The following is a 25,329-nucleotide window of genomic DNA, read 5'->3' as shown; positions in this document are numbered from 1 at the left end:
AGCACAGCTTAGGTTGGCAAAGTTGCATCTGAACAAACTTCTGGAACGATGTGCTTTGGACAGACAAGATCAAATGGGGAGATGTTTAGTCATGATGCAAAGCGTCGCGTTTAGCATAAACCAAATAGGTTTATACCTACTGTCAAGCACGGTGGTGGAGGGGTAATGATTTGGGTTTGTAGCCACTGAATCTACCATAATCTCCTCTGTATACAAATGTTTTCAAATGCCTTCTCACCCCTCATTATCCCTTCTTTTTTTCATTCCACAGTTCGTGATGTTCACAGCTTAGTCATCCGCTCTGTGTGCCACGCCCATGGTGGTGTCTACAAGAGTGTAATCTCTAACAAAGTAGGAAAAGCCACCTGCTATGCTCATCTTTATGTTACAGGTGATTCACTGTCTTTTACTGGCATGTACCTCAAAAAATATTGTTTTTTTTTTATTTCTCACATTTGATTAAGAATACATATTATGTTAGACTTTGTGTCCATGCCCAAAACACTTCTGGTCCTCTAAATTCACTGTTGACATTTCAGACATCCTTCCTGACCCTCCTGATGGTATTCCAGTGATAGAGTCCATCACTGGTAAAACCATCACTCTAAGCTGGAAGAAACCCAGAAGGCTGGACCTATCCATCGGTATGTAAAAGGTTTGAATAAATATGTTGCATTCCCTAGAAAAAAAGGAAACTTTACTTTTTGTATTGTATTTTTATGGATAGAAAACTTCATGCACGGTGGGTCGAATCTCATTTCCTTTCAGATCCCACCTCATTGATGTACGCCATCCAACAGCAAGCCCTAGGCTCCATCCAGTGGATCATCATAGCCTCTGGCCTGAAGGAGACCACCTACACCATCACAACCCTCTCCAAGAATGTGCGCTATGCTTTTAGGGTCTTGACGATCACGTCCAAGGCCTTCAGCAAGCCCTCACCTGCCACAGACCCTGTGCAGCTCCTGGACCGAGGTAGACTTTAGCTATCAGAGGATACATCTCTCCATCAGTGTGGATCATAGGTTTAATGAATAGGATCTGTTGGATTTTTATTCTTTCAGGTCCCTACCTTCAGGAGGCCCCAGTGATTATTGATAAACCAGAAATCGTGTATGTGATAGAAAACCAGTCAGTCACTATCCCTGTCACTCTCAATCACGTCACCACTGCAGTCACCTGGAAGAGGTATTTGTGTGTCTGTTGCCAAGTTTCTGTGTATGTTACTTTATCCTTATCTTTATTTTTTAGAAAAAAATTAAAGTATGTGCTAATTGTTTGTGAACACATTGATTATATTGAAAAATACATTTTTATCCCTGATAAAAATAATGCTCTACCCACTGTAATACAGGATAGTCACTGTGTATGACTGGCAGCCATAAATACAGTGTGACAATGCATAAAGGCAGCTGTTTAATTCCAAGTGATTATCAAAGATTCCAGAGCAGTGAAATAGTCTATTATTATGTCCTGACACTTTGCAAGTAGGAAGCATGCCCAGTGACCAATACACTTGTCTTCAGGAAAGGAGTGACCCTGGCCAGCAGGCCAGGCCTATATGAGATGACAATGCCAGATGATGACCAGCACACGCTGAAGTTAATGAAAGTGAAGAGTACTGACATTGGAGAGATGACGTTTATGGCCTCCAATGAGTATGGAAGCGACAGCTGCACCTTCAATGTGGAGATGGCAGGTAGGAGAAAGATCCATCAGTATAGAGGGAATGCATATGCGGTCATCAGACATGGGACTGTTCTCATGTTACACCCACTTTCAGCACTCAGTGGTAAAAGACAGCTGGCTCAAAGGCCGCTGACTGGTTGACAGTGTTGTCCAATGAACTCTACCAAGAGATTAATAAAGAAGTTGGGGTTTCTTTTTACGAAATTCTAAAAAGAGCCAAATGGATTTCTGTTATTCACAGATACAACTGGAATCCAGGTTCAGTGATATATATATATATATATATATATATATCACATATATATATATATATATATATATATATATATGTACAATATTCAGTGAATGTCTTGTGTCCCCTTTTTTTATTATTGTACAATGATATGACTAACCATATACAGTATGTGATAAGCTGATAACATTTCTCATTAAAAATGCATGAAAATGTGAAAAAGTTTTTGCATTTGATAGAAAAAAACTTATGAAACAACATTAATTTTGGTTTGCATTTTGGATCAAGGTCAGATGTTAGTTATTTGAGAAAACTTTGCAGGAATAATAACAGGTCTATTCTGCAAGTGAGATTTCAGACAGTAACTTATCATTCAAAGTTGCTCCAGATATGTTCAAATTAAGTTTAGTTAAATTGCACTCAACTCATTTACAAGTCACATTTTTTTTGTTTTTGTTGGTAATCGGGAAAAGTTCATTATAGACCATGATAAAGTAGCAAAAACTGCTCTCAGATCATTTTAACTATGGTCACATATAACATAGGCTGCACAGTGGATTCTATGCAGTGTTCATTACAAAAGCTTAAAAAAAAAAATGTTGTACGAACCTTTTTGCTTTTACAAAAGCAGAATGTTGACTTGGGACTTCAACCACCTTAATTTAGCTCGGAAGTCTTTCTTTAGAGTAGGACCAGGCATTCAGACTTTTATTCTTTTAGGCTTTGTTTTGTAAATTTTCCCAGCATTCAAGCCATACGTTGATGTTCGTGGTGCCCAGATTCTCCCGAAGGCCATTAAGATCCCAGTCGAGACCAGAAGCCTTTAATTTAAGATGCTGCTTATTTATAATACTTACAATCCCATGAGCAGCAGACATTTTGAAGGTTTTGCCACTTTGAGGCCATCAATTTGAACATTCTTGGCATGTGTAAATAGAACAGTGATCTATGTGCAAACTCTTTATATGTATTGGGTTGTCTCTACGCCATTCATAGAGCCAAAAGTTATGTAACTTTGTCTTGTACCTTTTGAATTCTGTCCACAGCTCCACCAACATTTGAGACTATCATGGAAGACTTGGACATTTGTGCAGGGGAGACCCCTCGCTTTGCTGTGGTTGTGGAGGGCAAACCCATTCCTGACATCCTTTGGTTCAAGGTTTTGATCTGTTTTAACAGTAGACTCATCTAATTTTAATATACATCTTAAAATTAGATGAAGAGAAACCATTTTTACCAGTGAAACAAAAATATTACACACGGTCATTTCTCTATTGAGGGAATCTTCCAGTGTTTAATATTTGTAGGTGGCAACAGTGTGAAAATAAAGAACTGAAGAGTGGAAACATGGTAGAAGTAGTGTCGGGATTGTGGGCTTTTTTGGGCTTTCCCATTACTGATGACAGAATTAATCTTGAAACATACGAGAAAATTCTCATGACATCCGGCCTTAAAAGCGGAAGTTGGTCCTGCTGCAAGACAGAAACCATAAACAAACAACCTGCTCTACCAAGATAAAAATGTTGTGGAAGTTCCCAAAGTGGTCAACAAAAGCTGGAAAAATTGCTGCTCAAAGTTGTCGCTACATATTCTTAAAAACAAAGATTTACTACTTCTGCCACTCTCAGATATCTATTATTGGGGCATTTTGCTCAATAAATAAAGGACTGCTTATAACATCTTATACATTGTTTGTTTGGTTTTAAAGTCTGAGTAAATCAGAAATAAATATATGATGTGAGTTTGTCATGTCACTGAAACACGTTTTAACCACTCAGCCAAGTACGATAAATTCAAACAATCACCAAGTAAAATGAAAATGAGATAGATTTCAGATCAGCTGGAATGAACCACGCTAATGCAACAAACAGAGCTTGTTTTAGTCGTAGCAAACTGCTTACATGTGAAATAGAAAATGCACGCTGCGGGTGATAAATATTTTGGTTGAGCTTTGAAAAAAAATCTGTGCAATTTAAATTATTTTGGCAGGTATGTCTGACTGCGGAGTCAGCAAAGATGTTAGCACAGCGTGAACGGGGGGGGGGGGGGGACTCAGTGCAACACCTGCAGCAGTGTATCAGTTTATCCATTTAAATCTATTGGAAACCAGTTTTCTCTGATTAAAAATGAGTAAAACTACCTGGTAAAAAAAATCAGGTGCACATTGGTGATGATTCGTAATTCACTATCACCATGTCTCTGCACAAAATCAATCTTTTAAGTGTCCACTGATTGAATTATTTTTGAAAGTCCGGTTCTCTCAGTGGGTGCCCTCAAACTAGCACAATGCACCGTTCAGAAAATGATGTACGATGTGTAACTCCAGCTCATGCACACACAGTCAGGTAATAACATCGTTCGAGACCGTTAACTTGGCCTCTCAGTCCATTTAGCAAAAATCTGTTTCTCTAAGCTGGTGTGTTTCCAGATCTGCATTCGTCCCGCATTTTTAGATAGATATGAGTTGGCATCCAGGGAAGAAGCATTTCCACGATGAAGGCAGAACAGTCAGCTCGTTAGTTTTAGACTGAAGCTAGTGCATTGAGTAGTAGGGCTATTTATACTGTTTCAGTGTTGGGGGCAAGGTCTGCTTCTACTCCCTTTGCTTCCTTTATCCTAATGTATTGTGGAATTGTGATTATAGAACTGTCCTAGAAATCCTGAACAAAAAAAAACCCATTAAAAATAAACTGTTAAGCAGTCTAACTATACATATAGGGTCAGGATCACATATAACACATACAACCTGTTTCCATGCAGAAATCTGAATTTGCTTTCTTTGAACTCTTTATAACATTTTAGCTTACATTTATGCAGAAAATACTTAAAGGTTATTCATCTCTTACGTGATTACTTTTTGTTTTTATTCTAACCTCGGTACGTTATACAGAGAGATGTAGGGATGAACTTTTGTGCAAATCAATTTTAAAACTTAAATTTGCTTTCAGGGTGATATCCTGTTGTCAGAGAACAGTCACTACACGTTTGTGTATGATGATAATGAATGTTCCCTGGTGGTCCTAAATGCTCATCCGGAGGACTCTGCGGTGTACACCTGCACTGCTCGAAACTTGGCAGGATCCGTGTCCTGTAAAGCCGAACTCACCGTTCATGAAGGTAAAGTGTTTAGCCATGAGCCTCCAAAAAAGGGGAATAAACTCAAGTAAATGAGCCTCCATTGTTATTTTTAGTTATGTGGATTGACTGCAGAAGTTACCTGATCCTACTAATACTTGTCCATTACTTTAGCAAAACATAAAGAGGACCCAATGGATGATCAGGAGGCCATTCTACGAAAAATGCGCAGACTTATGGACTATTATGATATGCACAAGGAAATTGGAAGGTACGGTAAACTATTTACAAGCCCACAATAAAATACAATGCCATAAAATCAACATCTGTGCTTGAAGTGCTTTTCATGGCTCTGTCTTGCTGATCAGAAATATCCCAGAATTGTTGAATTAAAGCTGAAGCAACTTTTCCTATTGATGTTTTACTTCCAGGGGTGCATTTTCCTATGTGAAACGTGTGACCCAGAAGGCGGACAAGATGGAGTATGCGGCAAAGTTTATCTCCACTCGGGTCAAGAAAAAGACATCTGCTCTGAGAGAGATTAACCTTCTTTCCAGGCTTGACCATGAGAGGGTCCTTTATTTTCACGATGCCTTTGAAAAAAAGAATGCAGTCGTCATCATCACAGAAATGTATCCTTAGTTCACAGTTAAAACACGGTGATACACTTTACCCAGTTAGCCTTGGGAAGCAGAAAAAGGAATTTGAAATATTAAATTCTGACATATGTCAATAAATTCAGTTGAATAATAAATTAGTGTTTACTAGACAATACACTGAAGGAAACAAAACAAGAACCTTAATCATTTTAAAGATGCCATGAAGAGCTACTAGATCGATTCACTAGGAAATCTACAATAATGGAATCTGATGTAAGTCCTGTGATTAATGACTTCCCGTCTCTTCCTATTTCTGTTCCTTTTTTTTTTTCTTCACTCTCCCTCTTTCTCTGTCCCCATATCCGGTTCGGCACTATCACGTTAAGTATTGTCACAAAAATAAATAAATAAATAAGGAGCTGATGGGCATTAAAGGGGAACTCCGGGGCATTTGAAGCGCAATCCCATTGCTAGAGGTTGTCAAATACTGACAGTAGGACACAGACAGGTGCAAATGGGCGCTCCCTGTGCGGCGATTGCGCTGTTTGCGCAGCCTGTCATGCTAGCCAACTACGTGGTGGCTAAGGGGCAAGTGCTAAACCTTCCATGTAAAACAACAACTTGCACACTGCAGAAACGTCACACCACTTTATAAACCATCCGACAATAAAGTCACAAGCCTTACCATCAAAACCATATGCATGGTTCTCACATTACTGGCATGGGGACGTTACAAAACAACTTTATAAACAGCATGTTACTTACCGGTTGTCGGTATGCTTGCGCATGTGAAAGCATTTAAAATATTACAAGAATATTACTGGGCATGTATTGTTGTAATGTTTTAAATACTTGAACGCAGTTTTTCTAGAGAAGATAATTGTTTTGTATATGGGATTATCGTCCATTGACTCTTTTGGGCTTTCACATGCGCGAGCATACCGACAACCGGTAAGTGACATGCTGTAAATAAGGTTGTTTTGTAACGTCCCCATGCCAGTAATGTGAGAACCGTGCATATGGTTTTGATGGTAAGGCTTGTGACTTTATTGTCGGATGGTTTATAAAGTGGTATGACGTTTCTGCAGTGTGCAAGTTGTTGTTTTACGTGGAAGGTTTAGCACTTGCCCCTTAGCCACCACATAGTTGGCTAGCATGACAGGCTGCGCAAACAGCGCAATCGCCGCACAGGGAGCGCCAATTTGCACCTGTCTGTGTCCTACTGTCAGTATTTGACAACCTCTAGCAGTGGGATTGCGCTTCAAATGCCCCGGAGTTCCCCTTTAAGGAGAGCTTTACATTCATAAAGCTTCCCTTGGCATAGCAAATGTGTTTGGCATGAACGGTATTCAGATTACAATTCTGCTGCCATAATGCTGGACAGGACAAGGGGTTAAAAAAATAAAATAAAAATAAAAATGACTTCTCTGTAAATTTCCTCTGCCGTATAGTTCCAGTTACAAATGCAGTGACAGCTGCATGAATCATTTGTACTTTAATTGTCTGATAAGTTACAGCCATTTTTTTGTTCAACAGGTACGTTCATGTATAAGACAACTGCTTGAGGGAGTGGACTACCTTCATCATCTGAACATCATACACTTGGACATTAAGGTAAACACTCGTGGGTCCTCACTCTCCCACTCCTCTGTCATTGTCTCCTGGATATTAGGTTGTATATGCTCACACAAATTTTTAGCTCTGACGGAAGCAACATTCTCAAATATGTTTTCTGGTTCTTTCGTCAGCCTGATAACATCCTCATGGCAGACCCTCATAGTGATCAAATTCGAATCTGTGATTTTGGCAACTCAGTCGTGATCACACCTGATGAGGCTCAGTACTGCAAATATGGCACACCTGAATTTGTTGCACCGGAAATAGTCAATCAGACTCCAGTTTCGAAAGCAACGGACATATGGTAGAGTATCCCTTTTTTTCCCCTTTTTTAATGACTGCTTGTTTGAGCTTTACAAATCTTTTTTTTGTCTATCCTTAGGCCTATAGGAGTTATAGCATACCTGTGGTGAGTGAATTAATATTTTGAATTCTTCTCATTAAAACGGTTAGTTTTGACATTATTGGTTGTTCACAACTACATGTCTATCTGTAATTAAATCCAACTATTTGCCTCTGTTTTCAGTCTGACAGGAATTTCTCCCTTTGCTGGGGAGAATGATCGCAGCTCAGTGCTGAACATCAGAAACTACAACATTGCATTTGAGGAGAGCATGTTCGCTGACCTTTGCAGAGAAGCTAAAGGGTTCATCATAAAGCTACTGGTAGCAGACAGGCTGTGAGTAACAGTACTTCATCACTATCTGTATGTAGAACTTTTCAAACCAATCTATGATTTTTCGCTGTCACTACGATCACTGTTTTAATCATGACATTTTCCTCTTTACTATTTCTTTAACTACATGAGCAAAACGTTGAGTCAAAGAGTCATTGAGGTTAATAGTTTGTTCCACTGCTTGTTGATTGACAGGTGTATTTCTGGGGCTGCGTCACACAAACCTTAGCACAGTAATAATGATACCAGATAGTAGATAGAAATAACAGTAACTGGGAAGCGGCACGTGTCTGGGTGCAGACCTCTGAATCTATCAAGTACACTTGTGTAATAATGTGCAAGTTCTGTCTGATGTCAAGCAACTATTACAAATCAACAGTGAAAATCATTTAATAACATAAAATGTGTCACACCAGTGGCCTATATCTTCACCAAAATCTCAGATAAACTATTCTGTCCTTCATTTTATTTTTCCAGAAAGTACTGCCAGATTACGTTTTCAAACCACACGACCGATCTTCTATTACTTTAAAACCACCAACATGTCAAGAGGCAGAATTTATTTACTGAGAAGCTTATGGCAAACATGAACAATGTTTTGCAGCTTGATGATGAAGCACACGTCATTACACAACACCACAGACCACGAACCTGCAGCTAGCTGAGCAACCGTGTCACGTGTTATTGCAATCTTACCAAATTGATCACATATGAGAAAAAATAATGGTGATGAATTTGATAAGCTTTGAGAGATGAGAAAAGTACAGTTATTTATAGACATTAACAGTAGTAATAGCTATTAAAGTTGAATAGAGAGTATTTGGGATGTCCAAACCTGAAATCAGATAATATTTGATAAGTTAAGAAGTCAGATATTACACTCCTGCTGTTCTCATTTATGATTTACAACAAGGGATTTGTAAAATACAACCTCTGTGGATTACAGTGTACTTTGCTCATTTTTAGAATATCACATACAAAATTAAGAGAGCATGTTTACTTTCGCTTGAGTTTTGATTTTCCCAATTTCTTTTAGGAGACCTGATACTCAGGAATGTTTCAGACACCCCTGGTTCAAGGTAAAAACAAACAGTCCAGTGAGTTCCACATGAAGATATTAACCATAGTCCATTACTCCATTGCTTCTTTTTAAAATTATATTGTATATCTATTGTACAGATACTAAGCAAAGGGAAGGCCATAAATACAGATGCCCTAAAGAAGTTTGTGTCTCGCAGAAAATGGCAGGTGAGAAATGTTTTACTTCTTTACTGCACTACACTGTTGTTGTGTGCTTTGAGATGGTAACATTGTGGTGCTAACTGTATCTGTATCACCTACTTTTCAGCGTTCTATCATCAGTTATAAATCAAAAATGATCATGAGATCCATACCTGAGTTGCTGAATGATTCCTCCAGCCATATCTCCATCGCAGTTCCAAGGCACCTTAAAGAAGGTTCACCTTTGCCGTCATCGTCCTCTGATTCTGATGAGGACATTGATGAACTGCCTTTCATTCCTATGCCACTTGACACGGAATTTTCTGGATCTAGGATGTCGTTGAATGACATTCAGACCAATGAGCAAGAAGCAGGTGAGCAGAACGGAACAAGTGGATCATCTGGATCACCTGCTCAAACTGCGGTTGCAATGGAGTGTGACCCCAAAGCAATGGATAAAGAAGGCGTTGAAGTCGGAGGTAAAGGCCGTCTTCGGAAAAGGTATTCACAAGACAATGACAGGGATTCGTCAGATGAAGAATCGCCTGCTGAATTGCCCCAAAAATCAGAGCTGAGAAAACCACTTAGAAGGGGTTCAAGCATGGAGTCTGACAAAGCAGAGGGAGGACGGCGAAGAGGAGAGCTAAGGCGAGGCGGTTCTGCTGACAGTGCATTGTTGCTCAAAATTACGCCCGAGGAAGGAGCTGGAGAAGAAAACCACGAGGTTGGTCGAAGAGTTCTGAAGAAAGCGGTCTCCATGGAATTACCGAGGAGGAGCACCAGCCCAGGAACTGCCAAGATGAGTCAAGAAGATTATGCTCTTAAACTGGAACTGATGAGACAGCGACTTCTTCGTGGTGGCTCTGTAGACAACAAGATGAGTGGACTGAGAGGACCCCTGTTGGAAACATTAGGAATGGGAGATGAAAAACGAGCAACACCTTCAGATCGTTATTCTCGCACCACTCGTCTGGGCCCACCTCCACTCACTAGAGCTGCATCCAGTGACTTCCCAAAGGATGACGTTCCCAAACCTAAAGTTCTACGTAAAAGTACGTCTTTCAGTCAGGGAGATTCAGAACCTATACCTTTACACCGGCGGTCAGGAGCTCCTCTGGAGATTCCTGTGGCACAGTTAGAGGACAGAAGGCTCAAAGAGGCTATATCTATGTCATCTTTAACAGAGCAAACCAAGCTAGACTCCCGACCAGTTACTCCCAGGGACCCTTCGCCAAAACCGCCAACTCCAGAGTCAGTTGTGCAAGAGAGTCCTACGATAACAGAGAGTGAGGAATTGATAATAGAGAAGGAGATAAAGCCTGATCAGATTATAAATGAAAAGCTGGATGGGATTACTACAGATAGTAATTTTGATGAGAGATCAAGCACAAGTGGATTTTCAGAGAGGGAGATGAGTATCTCAGAGGAACCAATAGCTGAATCAGAGTATATGGACCCGAGAATTCCTACACCTCCTCTCACAGTCCAAAGCTCTAACCTCCCAGAGAAAATGGAAGTGGAGGAAGAGGGAGAAAAAGTAAAAGAAGATTCTAGAATAGAAAAAGAGGAAAGAGTTGACGGTATTGTTGAATCAAATGCTAAAGAAAATGTAGAAGTTGTTGTAGATCATTTCGAACAGACAGCAAGCAGCCCTGTTAAATCTTCTGAGATGACCATAACCACAAGCTCAGTTATAGTGAAACCAACACAGGAATTTATTCAAACCCCAGGAAATGTTGCCTCGACATATTTAACACCCTCACTTCCTGCACGAGTTGTTCTTCCAGATGGAAGGATGTCTGCATACGCTAGTATAATGCAGACCATCATGGTCCCTTCACTCCAGCCTCTTGACGAGCCCACCCCAGGACCCTCTACACCCATTGTTGTTCCAGCCACAACATCACCTTCAGTAACAGCTGAAGCATCTTCACCAGTGAGCATATCATCTGATTTACCTGTTTCACCAAAGCCAGTGATTATTTCAACCACTGAGCACCCTGCAGTATACTCCAGAGTGGCATCACCAGAAATGATCACAAAAGAACCCAGTCCACCAAAAGTTTTTCCACAGTCCTCATCCCAACAAGAGCTCTCAGCAGGAGCTGACTTGGAGGATATTAGCTCTGAAGAAGTGTTTGAGGCTCGCTTCAAAAAACGTGAATCTTCCCTCTCAAGAAGTCTGAAATTTCTGTCACGGTCAAAGAATGATGACAAATCACAAGCTACTTTATCAGACTCCACAGAGGCATTAGAAGAGATATACAGACCTGGGCCAGTTGGTGCACCATTGGAATTAGCATCAAGGAGACTCGAGGAGAAGTCCAAGTCAGTCCAGGACCTTCGTGAAGCTCAAAAGGACCAAGGCTTCATGAGAAGGCTCTCAATGCGCTTGAAGAGAACTCCATCAACAGAGCGCAAGGATGAAATGCCAAAAGAAGATGAGTCAGTTGCTTCAAGACATAGGCTCTCTTGGACTCTTGGCAGAAGAGGGTCTCAGGAAAAGAAAGATGTGGAGACGACGCGAATGGAGGGAGAAAATGATGAAAAGGAGCTTAAGAAACCTAATGAATCACCGGTATTGGCAATGCGCAGGAAGATTGAATCAACAGTGGCTGGGATCTCCACAAGAATTCGTAGCTTCTCAGAGGAAAGGAAAGCCTCGGAGGACAAGGAACCAAAAAGGACACCCATTCTATCCATGCTTCGTCGTGCAACATCAGAGAGCCGAGCTATGAAGGTTAATATTCCACAGAACCAGCTGGCATCTCAGGCCAGTAATGGTGCCTCATCGGAATCTCTCGACTCTATGTCCAGCCTAAAATCAGACACATTAAAAGGTACGGGGCAATAGCTTTTCTTCTTGACTCCATATTTGACCACAGAGCTATCAGTGACACTTCTTTAAAAGCAGTTAGCTTATGGAACTGATTTCTATTTTTCTTTCTTTTATTTTGTAAAGCCACTGAGGGTGAGCGCAGATCCCGCTGGGATAGATGGGGCCTGACGAGAGGGAAACGAGATAAGACAGTGTCACAGCCTGACATACCAACTGCAATCTCCAGGGACAATAGTTCCTTACATTCACGCCAGTACTCCAAACTGGCTTCCGGTATGTGTGGCAATGTTTATTGCTGAGTAGTTTGACATTTTAGGAGTTTGATGGCTTTCTATTTGTATAGCACTTTTTATACTAAAAGCAGCGCAGAGCGCTTTACATAATGAAATCAATACATACATAAAGTCACACACAACATCACACTGACAACCACACTGCACACATCGCCCCCTCCCCAACATCAGCAACATAAACAACAATAAACATCAACATCTGGCTTGACGCTGAGGTGAGGAAACGATATCTAGGGTATCTGTTTCACACCGGGAGCCAGCCGACCAATGACCACAGATGCCGTCACCACGGGAAACCGCCCAGATCAGGACAGGCCAGCATCCACACCACAGCCAGGGCTGCGGTGCAGGATCCCCCAGCCACCCCGACTAGGGCGATCCCCACAGCAACAACCCCACACACCGAGTAGGCAAAGTCCCCGGTGTGGAAGATCCCCATGAGGAAAAACACTGGATAAATAAGGATATATTAAGTATATAATAAAATAATTAAAAAGACAAGTATTTAAAATAATAGATGCATAGATAAAAGTAAACTAAACAAACAAACAAAATAAATAAATGAAATAAATAAGCTTAGCTCTCTGTAGTAAAACCTGGAAACATTAGCAAACAGCTATAACTTTGACTGCTTTTTGTCCATGCAGCAGCCAAGCAACTACATTATGAATGCTTGTGACCTTTACCTAAGCTACCGATCTCTCCAATGAAAAAAAGGGAACTTAAAATGTCCACCTTGTGTTGTTTTAAATATTTTGATTGAGAAAATGATATGCCCTCAGTCCATATCGCTGAGAGATGAATGAATGTATTCACACATTCGCAAACAAGCAAAAATCTATAAATACATCAAAGCCATTTAACATGAAGGGATTCTAAATGTGTAAAGTTGATAAATAGATTTATAAATAACAGAAGTTGTTTAGAGGTAAATCAGTGTCAGAAGAGAGAGCTGAAATATACGCTACATCCTAGATAAGTTTTATACGAACATCTGTGAACCAGTAGCAGTTATTCACAACTCTCTTTTACACACTAGAAATTCTGTTACATTCTGTTACACATTTACTTTGCAATAGCAGAAATTCTGATGTGGGTGGAAATGCTACTATGGCTCTATTGACCTCAACGTCACTGGGGACACTAAATCATAACTTTCTGTTTGACCTGTTTTAACACAGAGTAGATGTGAATTCATTGGTTTAATGTCTTTTACCATCAGACTTCCCTCCAGTATTCCATATAAAGTTGAGAGATCATGTCCTGCTGGAGGGTGACCCTGTGACCCTCAGCTGCCTGCCAGCAGGAAGCCCCCACCCACACATCACCTGGTTGAAAGGTATGGCTTTCTTGTGTCAGTCAGGCATAACCTGGCTAGTTGTGGGTGTCACAGATGAAAGATCAGAATCTCTTCACTTTTTTATTAGCTAGAACTAGTATATTGATTCTTCTGTTCATGAGTGCAGAGATACGGAAGCCCAGAGTGGACGTGGTACATATAAACTTTTTTTAAATGGTTTTCTCCAGATAACGAGATAACGAGTTAATTTACCGATGGTTTTCGAGATCACGAGATGACTCTCTTTTCTTGAATGCTCATGATCAGTTTCTCAGTGTTCTTAAAGCCTTTCCAAGAACGGACTCAAGCTGAAAATGTCAGATTTTGGAGAACCCGACATAGATCAACGCATCAGATTTGACTTCTGTCGAGGTCTAACAGCTGAAATTGCAATTTGTTTGTCCTGTAGAGATAACTTTCATATCAGCCCGCGTCATTTAAGGAGACGTCTGGCTCGACTGCAGCTCAATAGGCGTTTACACCTCAGTGATCCTGCTGATATAGTCAACTTCATCAGTGACCAGCTGAGGGGACCAGGCCGTCTCCATGGTTACCGAATGATCCACGAGACGTGCCGTTATCGTTTTCTCGAGATAACGATAACGGCACGATTGGTGTGTGTTAAACCTGATTCCATTTTTCAAATGCTTGTCACACCAGCGAGATTTGCTTTGTGCATTGTCACAAGCAGAATTGTTACACAAACACTCCACATTCCATGTTTGATTCATAGGCTACTTTATTCAGTTTAAAATGAAAGGGGGGTAAAAATGGGTACACCTTTGCCAGAAATACATAAACACATGGGCGGACTGGTGAGAAAAAGTGACCTCGAAAACCATTGGTAAATTAACTCATTATTATGAGAAAACGATCACTGTTTTCTCGAGATAGAAAGAAAGATAGAAAGAAAGAAACTGGGAGAAAAACAAAGAACTCCTAAATACTCGAGAAACTGCCCAGCTTAATAACGGTAGATCGATCTTCTGGTGGATGTTTTTTTTTGTTGCATAGATCTCTAACTTTACTTTTCATAATAAAACACCACTTTCATGTGAATGTACTCTTTCAGATAAGAAGCCCTTGGAGATTGATTCCAGGATGAATTTGATTTCCTGTCCTGATGGCCGACAGCTGCTGATGATCATGCAGACCACCAAAAAGGATGCAGGGGTCTATGAATGTGTTGCAACAAACCCCCTGGCCACTGTGTCCAGCTCTTGCACAATATCTCTCGCTCGTAAGTCATAGGAAATTTGACTTCTTTTAGGTGAAACAAGCCATATTTCTTTAAACCCCTGACACAGCTATAACTGTATCTCACATCTTGGTTATTAGACAAGAGTACTTTTATGAACTAATATCAGAAATATATGTTTTACAGGCTTGCCCAATCGTCCTGGGACTCCCGAGATTCCTCAGAAGTACAACAACACAGCATTGATTCTGTGGAGGCCCTCAGACACCATGGCCCCGTGTACATACTCCCTGGAGAGGAAAGCAGAAGGTCAGTGCATCCAGTGATGATTTAGTGTCTAATATCTTATTTGGATATGGATATTTTTTTGAATGTATTGAACCTCATGAAGGATTTGAAATAAATTTGAAAGAGTTTTGAATTTGAAAGAATAAGACAGAACTATTATGGGGAATCCAACCATATGAGCGCCTTGCCCAAAGTTTTCATATTTTACTTTCGAGTCAAAGCACCTTTTTAAAGGATCATTTTGTTTTGTTGTTTGTACCTTACAGCACTGACATGAGTCATATGTTTAAATGTTTGTGTAAAATACTTCTTCCACCACTGTCCCCAGGTGAGAACAACTGGCTGATTGTTGCCACTGGAGTGGCAGACTGTTACTACAACGTAACAGATTTGCCAGCAGGGGGCTCTTTCAGGTTCAGGGTGGCTTGTGTCAACAAAGCTGGTCAGGGTCCCTATAGCAACCTGTCAGAGGTAGTGAGTTTGGATTCCTCAGGTGAGAAGTTCAAATAGAAAATGAATTGCTTTAAACATATGAATTGATGAGCATTTTCTAGAATTTACATTTTGGAAATGTTTACATTTGTGTTGTTTTAAAACATTATGTTTCCTTTGGTACACAAACACTTTTTGTCTGAGATTACTTGACAAACTATTCTACCTTCTGCATAATTTAATCGTAGTCATTGCTATATATGAATATATATAATCAATTCTCTTAATTGCATTCTCCCTATCAATGTCGACCATTAGAACCAGCTAAATCCAGTGCTGCTGTGGTGGTCAAGACTGTTCCTGCAACTACTTCACCCCCTCCTGTGGTAATGATGTCATCCATGAAAGTGCCTCCCATGAAACCAGCTCCTAGTAAATCCACAACAGTGGCAAGTGCCCCTCTCCCGACTTCACCTCTTGCCCCATCTGAGGCTAAATCTGCCTCTCCAGTAAGCAGCAAGCCAGCTGTCCAGGCCAATGCTAGTCATACTGCCTTTCCACTGCCAGTTAGCACAACCTCTGCCGAACAAGCTCGAGTTCAGGACACCTCAACTGCCCAAGTTACGCCAGCCAAAGCCAAGACCACCATCAGCATCAGTGTGAGCAAACCCCAAGCAAAGCTGACACCTCCACCTGTTGTTCCACCCAAACCTCAGAGTCCTGCACTTGCATTCCCACCCATGACCAACAAATCCCCTTCTTCTATTCAATCCCCTGCTCCTGTCATCGGGAAACCCATTTCGTCTTTGCCAATGTATGCTCCAACTGCGACTGCTCGCGCAACTCCACCTTCTCAAGCTGCTCCAACCCCGACAACCACAACACCCCCAGCCGCTACTGGGACCATTTCCCCACCTGTTGTAGTGGTGCAGAGCTTGACAACAGTTGTACAGCGAGAGGACAACTCCAGCACCCCATCTGGACGGGCCACCCCATCTGGAAGGGTCACACCTTCGGGACGGAGGACGCCGCTGGGCAAACCTGGAGAGGGATCTCTGCGTCAGGGAGTTCCACAGAAACCGTATACTTTTATGGATGAGAAAGCAAGGTAATGGTAATGGGAAATAGAGTGGTGTTGAAAGTTTAGTTAACGTTGCACATTTCCTATGGGACTGTATTAATATGAAACATCATCAGATTTTAATCCTGAAGTCCTGAAGATGGATAAAAAGAGGCCAGTTAAACCACTGAGACAGGCCATATATTTACTGAGGAAAAAGCATACATATAACTTAGATTAGTGGCAAAAATATGTGAATCTCTTTTCTAACATGGCAATGCCATCAGCAGGAGAGCTGCTAATGCTCTGACCACAAAATATAACAGCTTCCCTGTGGTCAACAACATAGCTTACTGCTTTTGTCATCATCTTACATCTGTCACCAGATGTAGTATATCTTGTCCTGGCTTTCATTTTGAAACAACATATGTCTGACTCTATTACTAGGGCTGGGCAACGATTAAAATTTTTTATCTAATTAATCACATGATTTCCCGGATTAATCACGATTAATCGCATTTGTACGCAAAATCTAAAAATGAATTCAAAAGTAGTGTATAGCTTTTAGCATTTAGTTTTATTTTAAATGTGCTGCCATATGAATGAAAGCGCCATAACATTTGTTGTGCAAACACACTTTTAACATCAGCATTTTTATGTAGAAGCCTCGCTCCACTGTCTGTTTCCTTGAATGACTTGCTGCTATCAGTTGTGTGTTTTGCCTTTAAGTGATATTTTAGACTGGAACTACTACACTGATAAGACAATTCAACTTGGTAGTGTTTACAGATAACTTTGGTTCTGTCGACTCCGCCGTCTGGAAGAACTTTAAAATGAAAATGGCCGAGTAAAAGTTCCGTACCCTTCTCCATGTTTGGTGGATCCGTCGATTATTAAATAAAACCTGCGTTAATGCGTGATAAAATATTTATCGGCGTTAAATAATTAACGAGTTAACGCAACAATAACGAGTTAACTCGCCCAGCCCTATCTATTACATTTATTATTATTCAAAGACAGGAAATATGAATGTTAAGAGCATTTCCTTCTCACTCAGGGGTCGTTTTGGTGTGATCCGGGAGTGCCGTGAAAATGCCACAGGCAACCTCTTCATGGCAAAGATTGTTCCATACGAGGCAGATACCAAGCAGACAGTGCTTCAGGAATATGACATCCTCAAGTCCCTTCATCATGACCGGATCATGGCTCTACATGAAGCTTACGTCACTCCGCGCTACCTTGTGCTGATCTCTGAGTACTGCAGTGGGAAGGAGCTGCTCTACAGCCTCATAGACAGGTGAAAACTGTTTTTTGGTCTGAATTGGCTCAGTAGATACATAATTTAAAGTTATTTCTAAAGATATTCAGAAACAATTTCTCCCGGAGTGTTTTAACAAGCTGCTTTCTGGTATCTGTCAGATTCCGCTACTCGGAGGATGACGTGGTGACGTACATCGCGCAGATCCTTCAGGGTCTGGACTACCTCCACACTCGCCGCATCCTTCACCTGGACATCAAGCCAGAAAACATCATCGTCACCAACATGAACCTCATCAAGATCATTGATTTTGGAAATGCTCAGACATACAATCCTCTCTTCCTCAAGCAATTCAGCCCTCCCATTGGAACACTAGAGTACATGTGTAAGAGTTCACTTATATACAGCCAAAATACAAATGATACATACAATACATTGTTGTCAAAATCTTTATAAATGGAAGATATTACTTAACATTCAATTTCATGTGGCACAAAGATTATTTGCAGATCTAAAAAAAATAAAGGCTGTGCATTTCCCTTTCTTTTCTTCTTTTAGCCCCAGAGATGTTAAAAGGGGATGTTGTGGGCCCTCCAGCTGACATCTGGAGTGTTGGTGTGCTGACTTTCATCATGTGAGTGCTGCTTTCACAGCTTCCTCCCAGCAAGTTCTCTTTACGTGGAAACGTTGTTTTTCTCTTTGAATAACGAGGCCTATGATTGAAAGCGATCTGCTACATGTTGCTGCTGTTGTGATATTGATATACTTCACAATTAAACTAATGAACAAAGCGATTCCGTTCCGAGCATCGTTTGTGTATTTTGAAGGCTCTATACCGTTTTCCTTGACTCTCCAGGTTGAGCAGCAGGTCACCTTTCATGGAAAATGACCCTCAGGAGACTGAGGTCAGGATCCAGGCGGCAAAGTTTGACCTCTCTAAACTCTATCAGAATGTGTCCCAAAGTGCCTCTCTGTTCCTGAAGAAGATCCTCTGTAGCTACCCTTGGTAAGCTAAAGATTGGAATTGTTACAAAGGGATGATTTGATTGGATTTTGACCACTCATATTGTATTAAGCTGATTTTTTTGGATCCTTGTCTTCAACAGGGCCCGTCCTTCTATCAAAGACTGCTTCAACAACTCATGGCTTCAAGATGCATATCTGATGCGCCTTCGTAGGCAGACTCTCACCTTTACAACTACCCGTCTCAAGGAATTCTTGACCGACCAGCAGCGCAGGCGAGGGGAAGAGGCCACCAAGCACAAAGTCCTACTTCGGTCCTATCAGAGTTCACCACAAACTCCCACCAGCCCCGTCAAGCCAATTGTGCCAACACCACCCTCCACACCTATCACCCAGTGAAAGCAGGCTTCTAAACATCAGTTGGCAGGACTTCGCATGGGGCAAACATCCTTGGAGTGAGACAAGACTTTGGGTCAGATGGTGAGGACAGTCCCAACAGGTTTAAGTTGTTGAACTGGGTCAGAAGAACTTCTCTTATGAAACCATTAGCGACTGAGACGTCATCTCTTTTGTCTTCTGGTTCCAAATGAGAATCTAAGGAACTGCTTTCACACACAAGGGGACTTTTAGGAAGTTGCATCAGCTGCCTGTAGTGTGAAACTTCTTCACACATGGGAGGATGTTGATTTCAAATTAGTACCTCAAAGTTTGTAACTTTCATACATTTTGGATGAATTACTTCTTTTCTTTCTAGTATCTCAACTCAGATTAGAGAGACGCATTAATACAGTGTTTTAACCTGCCACGAAAGACTTAAAGTTGCTGTTATAGAGTTTCTGCTTTTTAAGAGAGGTCAACCCAATGAATTCATGAACTGAATTCCATAATCATGAGCACAACTTCACAACAAAGTGCATAATGCAACTCATAGTAAATTTGAAAAGAACAGAAACTGTACTTTGAACACCTTTTTAAGCCAGTCTTTAATGGTCTATTAAGGAAATTACTGACCAAATTATGTTCATTTTATTCTGATGTGTAATTCTTCTAAACAGCAACATAGTGGTTGATAATCGTTCACATAAAAACAAAATGTATTGTGTGCTACCTGAGTTCTTACACTGCTGTAGCACCTCAGTGATGGTCAAGATTGTAGCAGTTCCAGAATTGATTTTTATTTTTATTTTTTAATTTCTTTAAAGATATGTCTTGAGTTCAGAAAATACATCAGTGGCTTCTCTACAAGGGCTATTATAGTAGAACAGTGTCAATTTTGGCATTCCCCCCTTGTGATATGTTAGCATGAAGCTTCCATTGTGTTATGCTATCTGAATGACAAGGATTCTCTCATTCTCAAAAGAAGAGATTAGGCAAATTTCTTAAGATTTGTGATCAAATCCCCATCTTGGAGCTTCCATTGAAATATCTTTTCTTCTTCCAATGAAAATTTGGACAGCACAAGTGTGTCTGTGCAGGGCTCCCAGGCACTGGTCCCTCCGCTACAAATAAGCTAGCAGCGAGCACATTAGCCTGTTTCAACTACTCTTCCATTTTAACTCGTGTGAGATATTGAAGCTACACATAGGCATTTATAATCATCAGACTTTCAAAGAAGGAGCGCTAAAGTTTTGTTTGAGTCAATCTCAGATTTACATACAGAACAGACACTTGTGAAATGTATTTAATGTAAGTATGCAGGATTTTAGTGTTGAACTCAATCACTTTACAAACCCACTGGTAACACTGGGGGTGCCTCTAAGTGCCCTTAAGGAGCAGTTGTCTAAATAATCTGGATAGAATCAGCTGATAAAAAAATTGTTGATGAAGGCATTGCTAAATATTAGTTCTAGTTTTAACTTTAGCTGTCATTTTCTTTGGCCAATTGCTACTGCTTTGTAAAAGGGGTTGCTTTATTTGTAACATACTTTTTTTTTCTTTTTGGAATAAAATAGCATTGAATTTTGACAAAATCCATATCTCCTCAGTTCAGAGGCATATGACTCTGGTTTTCAGGCTGTAGAAGCTAAAAAGATTGTGAAACTTTGCAGTCCCTATACAGGCAGAGAGAAGCCATACAGCTACAGGAAACATGAGCTCAATTCGGTAACAAGTAACATTTCTTCATATTTCATGTTCTGTATAATGATATATCAACCTAAATTTTTTTTTACAAAAAGTAACCAAAATAGGAGACGCATTGGGCCCAATTTGGGATAACTTACTTAACTTAAGACTTTTTCACCGATGCTTTTTCAAACTGGGACTGAAGCGCCTTTTGTTGCAAATCGTGTCATGTGTGAAAAAACAGATGTGGAACACAGAGTCAATGTCGATTCACTGCTGATATGCCTCTGAGAGGAGTAGTATCGGAAAACGATCCCGACTCGCATGTGCCTTCACACGTTAAGCCGGCATCATGGAACCAACCTGCTGTCGTCACTTAACTGATTGTACGACGCTGGCTGTATGTGTGAAAGGACAGAGCAAAGCAGGGCTGGTCCACCTCTGTTAGGCCAGGCCAAGGCCCAATGCATGTGGGTGAGAGGGTTTCAATTAAGGCCAATTTTATACTGGGGAGATTTGGGCCAAATGTCATATGCCGGCATTGACATGGCATAACAAAAGTTTTGAAGGACAAACGTGGCCCAAATGCCCTGAGAAAATGCAGATTTGTGCCATGTCTGATGGATACGTGGCTGTTTTAGGCACTCACCCTGAGTTAACACTATCAGTCAAGGGCTAATGTGGACCATGTTTGGCCCAAAAATCCATTGCTATCTGGGAAATAATAAAAATGTTGTTTTTGCTAACTGTAAAGGGAATGATCTACAGAGAAGATATCCACGATCACCTAAATATCTGTTTTGGAAATCTATTCCTTGGCAAATTGTATACTGGAACAATGGCTGTAACATTATGATGATCATAAATCAGAGATGTATGTGCGATTTTACAAATTCTTATCTCTTTAAGGTAAATGCATTTCTAAATTGGATTGTTTCTTCAATATATATTGACTTCCCTTTTGAGAGCAAGTTCAGTCTTTACAGCAGCATGTGAAACAATAGATGGTTGACGTTGTTACTGTCACATGAATTAAAGTAAGAGCATAGATTTGCACATTTTGGAACAGTTTAAAGAAAAAAATCAGCCACTGAAGAGTCTTTTTGGGTGATATGAAGCTACATCATACGTTGAATTTTGAGTTGTTTGAATATGTGAAATGACTGACCTAGGTTCCTGGTAATTTGATGGAAATTCTTCACTAGTTTTTATATATTCTATTGATTTTGCTAGAAAAATACTGCCCTTTTTTCAGCAGCTTTTAGTCTCTTTAGCTCAGCCCTTTTCCTATGCAGAATCCAACTAGGAGTTACATTAACCTAAATGAAAACATGCAAGATCAGCATGCGAGTACAATATTGCATTAAATTCTAAGTGTCTGTGCAATACATGAACTTTCTTCTTCAATCGTAGAAAAGGAAATGCCAGCTGTTTGAAAGCAGACGACAGGGTTTCTCCACATTTTGTATTTGAATCCAATGATATTTTGTGGGTTGTGTTGCAGTGCCTCCTGATGGATATTAGATTGTGAGAGGACAAAACAGTTAAATGAATGACTTGTTCTTTACTTTGATCATATGAATGTGACTGATTTGTGTGTGTGTGTGTTTTCGCTGTTTATTTATTGAGTGACTGTATTTGTTACAGCTTCAGCTTTTTATTTGTGTCCGGCATGGAAACGGCATGACAGGTGTTAAAGTTGAACAATAAAGGAAATGTGACAAACACAAGGCAAGGCGAGGCAAGTTTATTTGTACAACACAATTCAACAACAAGGTGACTCAAAGTGCTTTACAGATACATTAAAACAGTAGAAATAAAAAACATGATTTAAATTTTGAATAAAAAAGAAAGAAACAAGAACAATAGATAAAATCAGATAAAATCAGTAGTTAAAATGTGATTAAGTTTTGAAACTCAAGCTTCAGATTTGGAGCTTTATTCAAACGCAGCTGAAAATAGGTGTGTCTTCAGCCTGGACTTAAATACACTCAGTGTTTCGGCTGATCTGAGGCTTTCTGGGAGTTTGTTCCAGACATGTGGAGCATAGAAGCTGAATGCAGCTCCTCCATGTCTGGTTCTGACTCTGGGAACTGATAGAAGACCGGATCCAGATGACCTGAGGGGTCTGGAAGGTTCATACTGGGTCAGGAGCTCACTGATGTATTTTGGTCCTGGACCATTCAGAGCTTTATAGAGTAGCATCAGAACTTTAAAGTCTATCCATCACTACACCCAGATTTGTGGCCTGGTTGGTAGTTTCTAGGTGTACAGATTGAAGCTCTGTGGGGACCTGGAATCGTTTCTCCTTGGCTCCAAAGACAATTACCTCAGTTTTGTTTTTGTTTAGCTGGAGAAAGTTGTGGCACATATGGCTCTATTATGGCACAACAGAATGCAACGATTTGCAAATTTCCTAAACAAATACTTCATTTCAACAGTAGAAAATAGAAACATTATTAAATGCTGAAAAGGAGACATTTTACTATTTCATGAAAAATATGAAGTCATCTTGAATTTGATGACAACCACACATTTTAAAAAGTTGGGACAAGGCCATGGTTACCACTGTGTAGCATCCCCCTCTTTTTTTTTAACAACAGCCTACAGATTGTGAAAAGAGAGAAATAAACCCGGTGCTCAGGTGTATCACGAACAGTCCAAAGTGGTGCTCTTGGGGTAGGGAAATCCACGATCAGAAAATAAATAAGTCCCAGGCACTCAAAGCGCTTTTCCCTGATGAAGACCACGGTGGTGGTTGAAACATGTTGGCATTTTATTATGATTAGCCAAAGTCATATAAGGCTTTTTAATTTATACCTTCTTCCTGTTCTACTTTTGAGTGCCTGGGACTTATTTCTTTGCCTACAGATTGTGATGGTGATCTTTTATCTATAACCTGCAGTGACCATAGATTTGTAAACTTTTAAAGACATGTCCTTGACCACATTGAGGGACACTGCCCGCGCCACCTTATGGTGTTATTACAACATTACACCTATTTCTGTAAAAAACAAAATGGCGGGGATATCGCCGAAAGACTTTTATAGCAGCTCTCGAAAGAAACAGCAGAAAGGTAATGTTATATTTATATTTCATAAATGAATTCCATGTATTTGTGTAGAATAATGTCTCTAGTTTCATATGATATGAAAATTTGACACATTTTCTTAAAAAAAGCAGGCTAGAGACTCAATAAATGCCACGTCCCCATATGAGGACATTGGGATGATCGCGATCAATTGCACCATTATATTATTTCACCATGTGGTTAGCTAAAGTTGGGAAGATTCAGAAGAGATTACAGTTGTAAATAAGTTATTTAGTTAATTTAAGTGGCACATTTGATAACATAAAGGGTTCCTATATGCCTACTCACAATTTCATAGTTTGCAGTTGCAATACAGTTAGCTATAGTAGCCACAGTTAGCTACAGTTCTACAGTTAGAGCTAGCAAGCAAGCTAGATAGCTAGTCTGCATCATATATATACAGTACATGTATACTTGCATCCTCTATGTCTGGTACAGATTTTGATTTGGACTTTATTCTGTCATGCTGTTATTATAGGAAAGCTGCCATTGTCAAGGGCAGAAGAATTGCTCATGGCAATTGTAGAGAATTCTGACGTTGAGGAACTGTCAGATGATGAAGATGAAGTTGATATGCATGCAGCTGAGCTAATGGAAGAACAGCAGTCTGACTCTGATGATCCAGCACCTGGAGATGATTCAGATGAAGAATACATACCTGATGCACCTAATGCAGCCAAAGACTCTGACAATGAACATGGGCGTAAACGTATTGAGAATGATGGTGAGCTAAAAAATATTTATAATTATTATTGTCATTCTTATTGTTATTACTATTGCTGATATTGTTTATTATGATTATGATTATGATTATTATTATTGTTGTTCTTCTTCTTATTATTATCATCACAATCTCTCAACTCAATCAGCCACTTAAACGTTAACAATCCTGACTGCATAATAAATAAACTGTGTTCTGTCTTTCTTATTAGAGCTGGATTTGGAAGAGCACGCACATGGGCAGCCCAGGCCGAAATCTAGGATTGCTGGACGTGGACAGCGCTGGAGATATACTCCATTTAAACCAAACTTAGTCCACTTCGAAGCTGAAGATGACACTGTGAAAGATGATCGGGCAAGTTGGCAGCCACTGAATTATGTGGAGCAGTACATCGACTCAGAGTTGATGAAACTAGTCGCTGACTGCACAAAGGCCATGTCACTCGTTAACACTGGGAAATTTCATCAGTGGATGAGATATATCACTTCTTTGGAGCAGCAATCTTTATGTCTTGCGTGCCTTATCCATAGATGAGAATGTTTTGCTCCAATGCTCTACGAATCCCTGCCATTACTGAAAAATCCTCGAGGTCTCGTGCTAGACTTTGAAGTATACCAAGGCTCACAGGCACTGGCATTGCAGGTTCCAGACTCTGATGAATTGGGTCTAGCATC

At 40.3% G+C, this 25,329-nt stretch overlaps 1 protein-coding gene across 3 annotated transcripts in view; it reads left to right on the top strand.

Annotated features, from left to right (window-relative positions):
- The window catches only part of spegb (striated muscle enriched protein kinase b), a 42,026-nt gene extending 21,079 nt beyond the window's left edge, over nt 1-20,947 (top strand). For all 3 annotated transcript variants that reach the window (XM_075479059.1, XM_075479058.1, XM_075479060.1), the window contains exons 14-41: nt 272-391; nt 540-644; nt 769-975; nt 1,065-1,188; nt 1,527-1,699; nt 2,968-3,080; nt 4,870-5,038; nt 5,171-5,267; nt 5,428-5,628; nt 5,811-5,868; nt 7,132-7,209; nt 7,344-7,516; nt 7,595-7,621; nt 7,739-7,891; nt 8,925-8,967; nt 9,068-9,136; nt 9,237-11,949; nt 12,072-12,221; nt 13,464-13,580; nt 14,653-14,820; nt 14,965-15,087; nt 15,395-15,559; nt 15,817-16,606; nt 17,616-17,855; nt 17,978-18,201; nt 18,375-18,450; nt 18,673-18,822; nt 18,923-20,947. In XM_075479059.1, the coding sequence (XP_075335174.1) occupies nt 272-391; nt 540-644; nt 769-975; nt 1,065-1,188; nt 1,527-1,699; nt 2,968-3,080; nt 4,870-5,038; nt 5,171-5,267; nt 5,428-5,628; nt 5,811-5,868; nt 7,132-7,209; nt 7,344-7,516; nt 7,595-7,621; nt 7,739-7,891; nt 8,925-8,967; nt 9,068-9,136; nt 9,237-11,949; nt 12,072-12,221; nt 13,464-13,580; nt 14,653-14,820; nt 14,965-15,087; nt 15,395-15,559; nt 15,817-16,606; nt 17,616-17,855; nt 17,978-18,201; nt 18,375-18,450; nt 18,673-18,822; nt 18,923-19,178 (7,082 nt within the window). In that variant the 3' untranslated portion in view covers nt 19,179-20,947. The remainder of the gene's footprint in view (nt 1-271; nt 392-539; nt 645-768; nt 976-1,064; nt 1,189-1,526; nt 1,700-2,967; nt 3,081-4,869; nt 5,039-5,170; nt 5,268-5,427; nt 5,629-5,810; nt 5,869-7,131; nt 7,210-7,343; nt 7,517-7,594; nt 7,622-7,738; nt 7,892-8,924; nt 8,968-9,067; nt 9,137-9,236; nt 11,950-12,071; nt 12,222-13,463; nt 13,581-14,652; nt 14,821-14,964; nt 15,088-15,394; nt 15,560-15,816; nt 16,607-17,615; nt 17,856-17,977; nt 18,202-18,374; nt 18,451-18,672; nt 18,823-18,922) is intronic.
- The last annotated feature ends 4,382 nt before the right edge of the window (nt 20,948-25,329 follow it).

The sequence above is a fragment of the Odontesthes bonariensis genome, chromosome 12 (genome assembly GCF_027942865.1).
Source record: "Odontesthes bonariensis isolate fOdoBon6 chromosome 12, fOdoBon6.hap1, whole genome shotgun sequence".
Classification (NCBI taxonomy): domain Eukaryota; kingdom Metazoa; phylum Chordata; class Actinopteri; order Atheriniformes; family Atherinopsidae; genus Odontesthes; species Odontesthes bonariensis.
The sequence above is the reverse complement of the archived record's forward strand: the minus strand, read 5'-3'. Positions and strand labels throughout refer to the sequence as shown.